At 36.3% G+C, this 10879-nt stretch overlaps 1 protein-coding gene across 5 annotated transcripts; it reads right to left on the bottom strand.

The window, feature by feature from the left end:
* Nucleotides 1-1389: 1389 nt before the first annotated feature.
* On the bottom strand, nt 1390-6809 carry LOC126621257 (jasmonoyl--L-amino acid synthetase JAR4-like). Of its 5 annotated transcripts, none has more exons than XM_050289686.1 (5): nt 6554-6809; nt 5145-5455; nt 4925-5026; nt 3941-4719; nt 1390-2228 (listed from the first exon to the last, which is right to left on the bottom strand). In XM_050289686.1, the coding sequence occupies exons 2-5, from the start codon at nt 5435-5437 to the stop codon at nt 1687-1689; spliced, it is 1716 nt and encodes a 571-aa protein (XP_050145643.1). In that variant the 5' UTR covers nt 5438-5455; nt 6554-6809; the 3' UTR covers nt 1390-1686. The 5 variants fall into 5 exon arrangements, with proteins under 5 accessions (XP_050145643.1, XP_050145622.1, XP_050145635.1 ...); XM_050289665.1 differs by having other exon boundaries at nt 6464-6584; XM_050289678.1 differs by lacking the exon at nt 6554-6809 and adding an exon at nt 5970-6137.
* Nucleotides 6810-10879: the final 4070 nt, after the last annotated feature.

Raw genomic sequence — 10879 nt, 5'->3', positions numbered from 1 at the left:
TAGGTTGTTCATGTAGAGCCTAACGGCCACAAGTGCCCATGTCACCCTAGTTGTGTTGTCTTCTTGTTAGGCTTAAAATTCATCACACGTGAGGGGGCGTGTTGAAAATGAATATCATATTGATGAGATGAGGAACCTTGCATGTGCTTATGAGAGGTTGAGCTAGCTTTCCCAAATAACTCCATGAAATAGTATAAATACCATTGGAAATACTATATTGCCCTCTATAGGGAGAAATTGTCTCTTTTTCTTGTTAATGTTACGGGAAGATTGAATGAGGATAGCGTTGTATATACAAGAAGCGTGACAGATGCAACTGATAATTCATATGGGAGACAATAAGCAAACCATGTGGTCCTCCAACTTTCACACACTGGTTGTCTTCACCAATCTACATTTAGAAATGTGTATGGTATTAACACACTACAAAAGGAGAGAGAGAAATTAATTTAGTGTATCAATAATGTATCTTGTATTTCTTCTTAGGCTAAGATACTGATGACAGTCGTTTTCATATGTTGATCAATCTTATAAAATGTAACAAAATTCACATTAACATTGTCTCCAAAAAGATAGATGGTATGTGAATGTTAAGCCTCCATTCTGAAGACCTCGCTTGATCTCAAAATCCAATACTTGTTCTTCCGACTATATATGATTTGCTTTCATAACATGCATGCTTTCGTAGTGTTAATGTGTGTGTGTTAACTTATTTCTACCAATTCTTCTTTGGTTTTGCTTTCATAGTTTTGTCGAATTGCTCGGCGATGATGACTTTATCTAGAATCCCATAACTGAAGTCATACCACTACTCTTTAAGTATTATCTGTAGCAACCTAATTGAGATAATAATCATGAATTTCTTTTTCGAAGTTCTTTGAATTAGCTGAAGTTGTAAAGAAAAGTAGCGCGAACGGATTGTATTGTATTATCAACGAAAAACAAATTTCACCTTGTATTTGTTTATGTGAAATTAATTAGACATGCACGGATCGCATTGAATTATCAAGATTTGCGTTGTTGTACTGCAGTTTAAATTAGGTTAAATTTTTGTCAATTGTGAAAGAGAGTGATCCAGAGTCATGTGGCTCCATTAAACAAAATGGGGTGGCACTTGGTTCAAAGTGTATTTTATTCCTCATAGTCATAGTTACCTCACCACGACATTGCATGTGTTTTGGGTTCGATTGTCAACACCGTGCTCATGAGAGACCCGACCCACACTTCCATGAAAACAAAATACTTTCAACGGTAAAGTTGTTTTTCTTGATCATTCACATGGCAGGTTATCCAAATGAATGCATGAAATTGTGTAATTTCATAAAATTAAACAGCTATTACTTTAAGGTTTAGGGTTAAGATATGTTCAGAGTTGGATGACTGCCAATGTAATCAAAATACTAATTTATCCACTTATTTTGAGTCGAAGATTGATACAAAGTATTTATGACACTTTAAAAACCAACACATAACATAGTCAACTAACTTCATGAGCATATTTGTGTTTACAAAGAGATTTAAACCTAAAATCTACGATCGTCCCACACCGCTTGAGCTCGCTAAAGTGGCAAGAGACATATTTACTGGCTGATGGTAGGAAAACTAGCAACTTAAAAAAGATAAAACATCTGCGGAGTGATTTTTGGAAACCACCAATGTGTTCAGTTTTGAGCTTGCACCATTCACTTAGTTATAGGCAGTACTAAAGAAGCTCCTAACCACGTTGCCACACAAGAGTTGCAAAACCTTGGTGTTGTTAGGCCCTACACATCTTGGTGTTTTGAACTGGTTAACAACAGTTCCTTGAGCTATGTAATAGTTTAGAATCTCTTGGAAGGTTCCCTTACGAAGAATTCGAAGCTCGAGCGGGCCTATGGTGTTGACCTTGCGCGAACTCATGTATCCCGGATCAACAAAAGATTTGTCCAAACAGTTGCAGCACTCACGAAGAACCTCATGGCTTGGTTCACCATTGAGTTCCAGAAATATGACATAGTGACCTGGATCCGTGGACAAGTCCACATGGCTTGAGAAATCAACAACTTCCAACTTTTCTGCAGCTAAAATCTTTGCAGCTTCTTCAACGGATAGTTGCAAATCTTTCTCGGTGTTCTTGTCAATGTTAATAGTAAGCAAAAGATTGCTCCGGCACACGAACTTGAGCTCCGGAGTTGAGTTGTAGAACCCCACAACCTTCACTACATCTCCTAGTCTGTAACGGTACAAACCTGCATGTTAAATTTGATCAGCTTTTTAAACACAAGTATGGATAAATGCACATGAGATGACAGAACGTTTGAAAGCACTTCATGATAAAACAATTCATGAGAAAGCACTTAATAGGTGTTTCTCTCATTAAGCACTACCAAGTGTTTTTATAATTTAAAAACAATTTTAGCTGAAAGTGCTTTTAGAAGAGCCGATTAGTTTGACAAATGAACATCGATACTATAAATTAATTACAACTTGGCATAGAATATAAAGCCATATAATTAAGTATGCAAAACGTTAGATATAGGCTGAATAATAAAACAATTTAATCTATCCCCACAGAGTGTTAATTATAGAGAAGCTTGGCGTTCAAAGCAATGAAATTATCTAGAAATAGTATTGAAAAGGCATTTCAAAACACTTTGATGTTGATATATGTATAATGTATGGGGGACATCAAATATGCCAACTTCACATATAGAAGGATCATATGCAGGAGGTATCTAACTAATAAAACAATTGAATTATTTAATCAAATGCTTTGTCATTGTTTGTTTTTTTAGGTTATTCTATGATTCAAAGCAATAATGGAACCAGCTGGTCAACTCTCATCTTTTGAGAATTAAGAATATCAATGGAGACAACAGAGATAAAACAAAATAATAATTGGAAAGAAAAATGGAGTATGGAGAGGACGAGGAGAGGTAGGGCACAAGGATACAGAAGCAGATGCCCTGGACTTTTTGGGTCACATGGTTAGCAATTAACAAAGCAAAGTTTGGGTTTCTAGAATCCTATTTAACGGGATATTGGGAATAGCATGAGAGGCAAAGGCTGGAGAACTGTCCTATTATGTGGATTGTTTAACTACTCTCATAAAATAGGGTTTTTCGTATTTTGAAGGTGTCGCCCGACTCCACTAAATTCATGTGATGTGAGAATTATTCTAAATTGACAGTTTTACTGAAGCTTAGCTCTAAAAGTAAAGATAGTTTTGGCTCAGTTCATGCATAAATAACAAGATTTGTATGAAGAACAGTACTTGGAAAGAGAAAGACCTTGTGGATAAGAGTTGGATTATCTATGTTCACCAAATAGGACAACTGAATCACGTGTATAAAACACCAGAGGAGCGACACCAAGGGCTACGTTGGGCTGTGGCATTATATATGTACCTTAATGTATAGCCTAATATAATTGACAAAGGAAGTGCAAGAAGAACTATTTTTTAATGAAACTAGCCCAGTGAGTATTTATAGCACAACTAAAAATGTAAACAACACAATGGAAATTGTGACGTCATTTTATTCAATATTATTCTAGCTTTATATTATTTCCAATCAATTTTTTTAAGATTGCCTTTGCTTCCACTTTCACTGTTTTGTTTTGTGCTAGTTGTGTGGTTGTAATTGAGATAGTCCATTTATCAAGTTTTCTATCTTCTTCTTGTGTTTGCATCTAAATACATGTGAAACTGGATGATTTATTGTAATTTTTGCAGTTTGCAATTGCAAAGCTTATTGAGTTCATGCCAACCAAATTTTAAAATATACAAATACAAAAGTTAAGCTTAAAATTTTGCATACAATATAAAATATCATTGATTTTAGAGATTTGCGTGTCATTATGGTTCCACCGAACCTACTAAAGATTATCTCCTAAGTTCAAATATGTGGATTTCAGACGCATAGGAAGCAAACCCTAATTATTAACAAAATAGAGGAATTACCTGCAACATTAGTGAGGACCACCTCATACTCTTCACCAACCTTGACTTCAGTGAGTCCAACTGGCTGCTCACCACGGTTGTTCTTCATAGGGATGAACTCAAAGTACCCAATATTTGGGAGCACAGCAAAAGTAGACAACTCAGCGGGCAATGTAGGGTTGACATTTGCCCCAATCCACCCTTCAGAAGCGCCATAATCTGCACTCACCAATGGCAACTCCCCCGCATAGTGCCTCAGTTTCTTCAAATAAGGCTCCATGGACCCTGTCATGATCCCATAAATGTACTTGGCATTGGGAAATAGTGCTGGTATCAATCCATACCAGTTACTCAATCCTGAACATTTTCCATGAATCAAATCAGCCAATTCAGGGTTCGGGGTGAGCAGTTTCGACACAGCTGATCGGATTGATGGCACTGTGATTCGGTCGCTGAGTACCCCATCTCGAATGTTAGCACATAGTTCTTCCCACAGCAGCTCGAAGGTTCCGAATGCAAGGACAATGCTATGAGCAAATGTAGAGGATATCATCTGAACTTCATCGTTGAATATTAGGCCACACAAGAGATGGCAATACAACGATTGTTGGAAATCGGGGCCGAATATCACTTCGTCTGGGCTGCAGCATTGAGACTGCACTGATTTCATTGTGTTTTTGAACTTCTGATTGCGGTAAACGTTGGTGGTGGCAGTTCCGGTTGCCAAACCGCCTCGCGTTTTCAGGTGCTTGCTGCCATAGATAAACTGCAAAGCCTTTCCATTCGCAATGGGGTACTCCCTGAACAATTGGCATCGACCATCAGAAAAGCGAAGGAAGAAAGTTGAAAGATAAGAAAGTACTAAGCTATTTTTCCTAACAATAATATCGAGAGTAATATAGGATCAGGTGAGAAGAACTACACATGCCCAAATCATCGGACTAAACCTAGTCCCAAATCCTCCAAACACCCACACACAAGCCAAAAAAGAAAAATCATCAATACCTGTTTCTAAACGCGAAAGAAGTTTGAAATATCTGCATGGTAGTTTCCATCAATTCGTCGTTGAAAGGCACGGACTTTGGCCTTCCCTGAGTAGTACCAGAGCTGCATATATTGTACAACGTATCAGAAACCGAAAACTTTGTCAACATAAAATTAAAATCCAGTCCAACAGTGAAGCAACAAAGAAAGAAAATTGATGGATTTCGGAACTCGAAAGTACCTCAATGAGAAGGTTGGGACTGGTTTCCCAGTGAGGATGGGAGAGGAATCACCATCTGCAATTCTCTGAATATAAGGGTCCACATCCTGGTGAGTAACAAGCGGAACACAAGCCTTGAAACTTTCTGGATCAGTTCTTCCGTTAAGTCCGAAACCCTGCAAATACTCCACGGATCCGTTTTCTTCCAAAATCTTCTTCAGGGTTTTTCTCTGAACCCTCTCAGCATCCTTTGTCATTGCTTCGAAGTCCTCTATGATTTTCTCCATATCGAACTCGTCCACCTTCTCCAACATCTTCACAGATTCTGACTTCTGCAGAGCAAAAATTATTCAGCACCAAATACAGCTACAAAGATACTTATACTCAATACCAACAAATCAAACTATGGAAATATAATTGAAATAATCAATTTTTTAGGGTGGCAGACAGAGACAAAAATAGCTATGAGCAGGTCAGGCAAAAACCTAATAATTTAGATGTTCAGGCACCTTGGAACAAAACAGTTGGGACATTCAAGCAACTAAGAGATAAACCGGTGGAGAATATTGACCAGAAAAAAAAAAAATTGGTTGGAAAATTAAAACCTTTCACAACCAACAAAACCCAAGATTTAGAAAGCAAAAATAAAACAAAGTTTCTATCAAATCCATGCTATTTTCTCAGATTTTCTCAGCAACCAAACAGAGTTTAGATAAAGTTGCAATCATTCAAGAAGGAGATAACAGGGAGAAAGAGAGGAAAGGAGAAAAATGAAAGAAACAGCTCAAATACGTGATTCGAAGTAAAGTCAATATCTCATAAAGTAGGATTGAAAATTAGGTTCACCAGCAATAAAAAAGATGACTAGTCCAAGCTTCAAATATCAGAAGAGTCTTGTGCTCCAACTTGATAAACCATACCCGGAAGCTTCTAAGCTTTCATCTTCCACTAATTATAGTCAACTAAGTCAACTCTCAACACAGTTCCAGGAAAACTTGTTTGGTCCTCAGTGAAAAAGATTAAAAGATCGAAGACTCGATTCGATAAATAAAGCTCTCAAAAGGGGTTGTAATTCTTGCTTCAAAAATCCGATTGGAATTGGAAATTAAGAACCAAACCATGTCGAAAACGAGCTTCAAAAATAGTTCTTATCCACAAAGAACAAGAGAAGATGAATGAATTTCTAAATTTGAAAACAGACAGGCCTGTCCAGTAAACATAAATCACTTTCAAAATTGGAAAGAAGACTGAGAAATCCACACAGACAGAAAACCAACATGTTCAAAGTCTACTCTGCTTATTTCGCCGGAAAATCGGATCGAAAACAGAGAAAAGCACACCTGAAGAGGCATAGACTGCTTTGCTGTACCAAAATCTGAAAACCCAGTTGAATTCTAAGGAAAAGACTGAAAATTTAGGTAGAAAAGTACCTGCAAATCGAGGTCTGAGGGAGAGACAGAGGAAGAAGAACAGAGTGTTCTGTTTTTTTGGTTGATAAGCGACGATAACAGAGAATTTAATGTAGTTTTTTCTTGAGTGAGAGTAGGGAGAACATGGTGGTGGTCTTCTTTTTGTAGAGAGAGAAAGCAGGAAGTGAAACGTTGATTTTTTAGAGGTTTGTTGGGGCGTGGACCAAGGGATAACTGTTGAGCTCTGTTTGGACAAAGACTCTTGAGTGAGCGACGATTCTATGTGTGGGTAGAATAATATATAGAGCTCCTAAAAAAAAGAATAATATATAGAGCCAAATTACCAAGTTGGCTATTTTATTTTGGGATTTCATGTGATGATATTTATTTTGGAAGTAAATTGTCTGTCTTCTTGTTTGGATGTCCTTTTCATCATTTTCTATTTGTGAGGTTACGATTAAGTAACGTCAATATTTTATATTCTTATTATTTTTTATCTTATTATTTCTATAAAAAAATTAATATAAAAGGTTGACGTGGCTTAACCGTAACCGCACAAAATAGAAGAGGATATGAATGGAACCCAAACAGTAGGGCAGACAATCTGCCTCCATTTATTTTGGGTCACCAAAAATTTAATTGCTTAATTCCATAAATGATGGGAATTACAAAATATATTAGTATAGCCTTAATGTTTAGCACTGTTGTGTAAATTTAAAGTGGATTAGGTTCAAGGATTATTACGCTAGTGATTCTTCTCTATTAGATTTTATATATTTTTTACAGCAGGTTTCTCTTACCTCATGATTTACTATAAATAAAGGTACAAGCGTAAAAACATATATCCAACAATTTTCCTATGCCTTTTTCTCTCCATTTTCTATCTCTCTTGCCTCACCATCTCTCCCTTTCAGTAAATTGAGCACAACACGTGATCAACACATTCACCATCCTCATCAGGCAATTCTGGTTCTATTAAAATATGATCTTACTTGTCGATATTTTTTTAACTTTTATTTCATGAAACATTCACTATAATGTATGAACACAACTTTTACGCATTCTGAATTATAGATTTTGATTAATTGTGTTCGCGATACTTTTTCATATATATTATATTGTGAAAATAAAAAAAGGAGCAAAATTAGGGGTTTTTTTAACCTAAAACGCGCGAGTAAGCGTGCTAGGCCTGCAGCTTGTGCCATTGAGCAAAGGCATGGGACGCCCAGCCTTGGAGCCAAGGCCTCCAAAGCGACGCGGTTTTCACGCTTAGTGGGAGCAACTCTAGATTTCATAGAGGGTTAAATCGAAATTGATAAAATTAGATGGAGCACCAATTGTGAAATTTTGTCTTCGGATTTTTCTATTTACATTTATATTCGTAATTTTACGACGTATTTATGTTTGATGCGTAAATGTTTTTGATAAGTAAAAGGACAAAAATACTATTGTTGGGCTTTGCGAAATTTTACGTGGACGTATTTGATCATTTCGTGTTTATCACATTTTTTGATACATTTGGATAATACGTTTCAATACGAACATGTGGAGCGCAAACTAAATATAATTTGGAGTTAGAATGAAGCTTTTACGAATTTTGAAATGTAAAAAATATTTTAGTAATTCTACATTAATTGGAACACATGTGACCGTAATGTGAACGTGAGACCCAAGGACTGGTCCGCATTATTTTGGGGAATTGGATCCTCTCCGAGGTAAACCCTCAAGATCCTGACCCACTAACATGGTCCGTTGAATTTTGATCCAACGGTTACAAACAATGAGATCCTCTAAAAGTTTTAATAATTGTAACCGTTCAATCAAAATCCAATGGCTCATGTTAGTGAGTCAGGTGGATTTCGAAAGTTTGCCTTGGAGAGGATCCAATTCCTTATTTTGGAACCCTCTTCTCTCTTTTTCCCTTAGCTCGCTTATATCTCCTTCTCTTTAATTCTCTCTTCGATCCCGAGCAACAAATCCACCAACCCACCTCCCCGACGAATTTCTTATACCAAAACCACCATCAAACCTTCCTATCGTCCCAAGGAACATGATTATAGCATTTGTGTTTTGAAAATCCGTGCATAGATGCGAGTTCGTGGACCTTCATTTGTATAAGAAAATTTCATTGTGATCAAAACATGGATGGTACATTAAGCGTTTTTACATAAGTGGTGAGAAATTTTATATTGGGTAAATTACACAAAAGTCTCTTAATTATGGATTGAACCACAATCTCATACATCATGTTTTAAACATTGCAATGTCATACCTCAACTTATGAATTTGTTGCAATGTTAGACATCTGTTAAATTTTCTGTCAATTTAATTGTTAAATGATAATATAGCAGAAGCTGATCCACTCCTTGAATAAAAATTAATTATTTTTTAATATATTTTTTATTTTTTATTTAACAATTAAAATTAATTGAAAAACCAAAAAACTCTCTCTCCCCTGAACCCCTTCGTCCTCCCTCCTTTCTCCCCAAAACTCTCTCCCTTAATTCTTTTCTGAAAAATTGACAATACAGTTTATCCCTCTTCATCTCCCCGACTCACTTTCACCAGTTCGCCGGAAACTAATTTTCCGGAAACATCGAAATTTCCGTCGAACCTCTACCTCCAATGCTTCATTGGAAACCAGAACGACGCCAACTCCACATTGACTCGCCTCATCTGTCAACCTCTACACCTTGTCTTCTCCGTCTTCGTCTGTCTGGTTCTCCATCGACCACCGTTCGATCTCTCCCAACCATATCCTCCTCTCCGTTTGCAGGTGAGATGTAGATGCGGCGGAGATCGAACGGAAGCGAGATCGAAAGGTAACTGAAATTAGGGCAACACTTACCTTGAAGAAATCGGACGCAAACAAACACAGCTTCACGACAAAAATCTTATGAGAACCTGTAAAACAGAAATTCCGATTAGTCAAAGCTCAGCCCACTCTTTTCCAGAAGCGCCGCCAAAACTCTGGCGTTGATGGGATTGAGAAATTGGGGGATTTGGATATTTCGGCCCCTAGCTAGGTACGAAGGGGTTATGGGGAAAAAGGAGGGAAGGACCAAGGGGGTTCTGGGGGGCGAGAGTTTTTCTTTTTCAATTAATTTTAATTGTTAAATAATAATTAATTATTAATTATTTTTAGTCAAGAAGTGGACCTGCTCCTGTCATGTCATATTTAATAATCAAATTGATAGAAATTGATAGAAAATTTAACCGATGTTCGATGTTTCAAAGAATTCATAAGTTAAGGTATAATAATGTGATGTTTAAAACATAATATATGAAATTGTAGTTTGACCTATAAAATTAAGGTAGTTTTATGTAATATATTCTTTTATTTTTAAATTATTAATATCTTAACACACATATCACACAATTTGTAAGTAACACATGTGTATCATCCTATGTTTCGATGACACTAAAAAATCTCTCCATTTGCACCATGCTTGATTATTATATTTACCCGTGCGCTTTCTTTCTCTAAAATCAAAGATTTCATCATTGAAAAAGTTGTACTGAGTTGATACCGTTGTTGTAATTGTGTTTTTCTTGACCATAAATTATCGTTATCTGTTAAAAAAAAAAACATAAAATGTCATTTTATTCCGTAAAAAAAATCGTCATATATGAATTGTTCATGTAAACGCATATTTCTTGTAGACACCATGATTGCTATAATGTCTATATTGTATATAATTCGATCGAATGCGGAAAATCTGGCATCTCGGGGCGGCATCACGCCATGCATGACATATGATTTGCTCCACTTCACAAGCGATAGTACAAGTTTGTCCTATTAATTACATCATGATGCTTAATATATTCCAAACTCACACAAATTCTTGTAAACGGATTAGGTTTAGAGTTTAAAATTAATTAGAGAGAAATGCAAGGAAGTTAAAGATGATGTCTTATTCAAATGCCTACAGTTTAATATAATCCCCATAAAATTCTGGCTAATATGTACATAAGCAACCCAAAACTCAGCAGCTCAATGATCTAATCACCCTAATCCTTGTTGTAATGATCACCATTTTGTGATTCAAATTGGGATTGCGATTCAATTGATATAGTACATATTTCTTCACAACATTCTTCTATATATGATGATTTATATGTTGGTTTACTCTGAGAAAAAGAGGTTAGTGGGTGTCAAGGTCCGAACCTCACCAATATAACAAAAGAAAATGTCAGATTATTTTTAAAATTTTAGTTTTTAGAACAGTTAAAGAAAGTTTTATTTCGAACGTAAAAGTTTTATGTAAGTGATGACGAATTCTTACACATTCAGGCAGTACTTTGGCAACTTCCACTGCTGACGGTCGCGACTCCAATATCCATCTA

Source organism: Malus sylvestris, chromosome 1 (assembly GCF_916048215.2).
Source record: "Malus sylvestris chromosome 1, drMalSylv7.2, whole genome shotgun sequence".
NCBI classification, from domain to species: Eukaryota; Viridiplantae; Streptophyta; class Magnoliopsida; order Rosales; family Rosaceae; genus Malus; species Malus sylvestris.
Note: the sequence above shows the minus strand (reverse complement) of the source record. Positions and strands in the feature narration are given on the sequence as shown.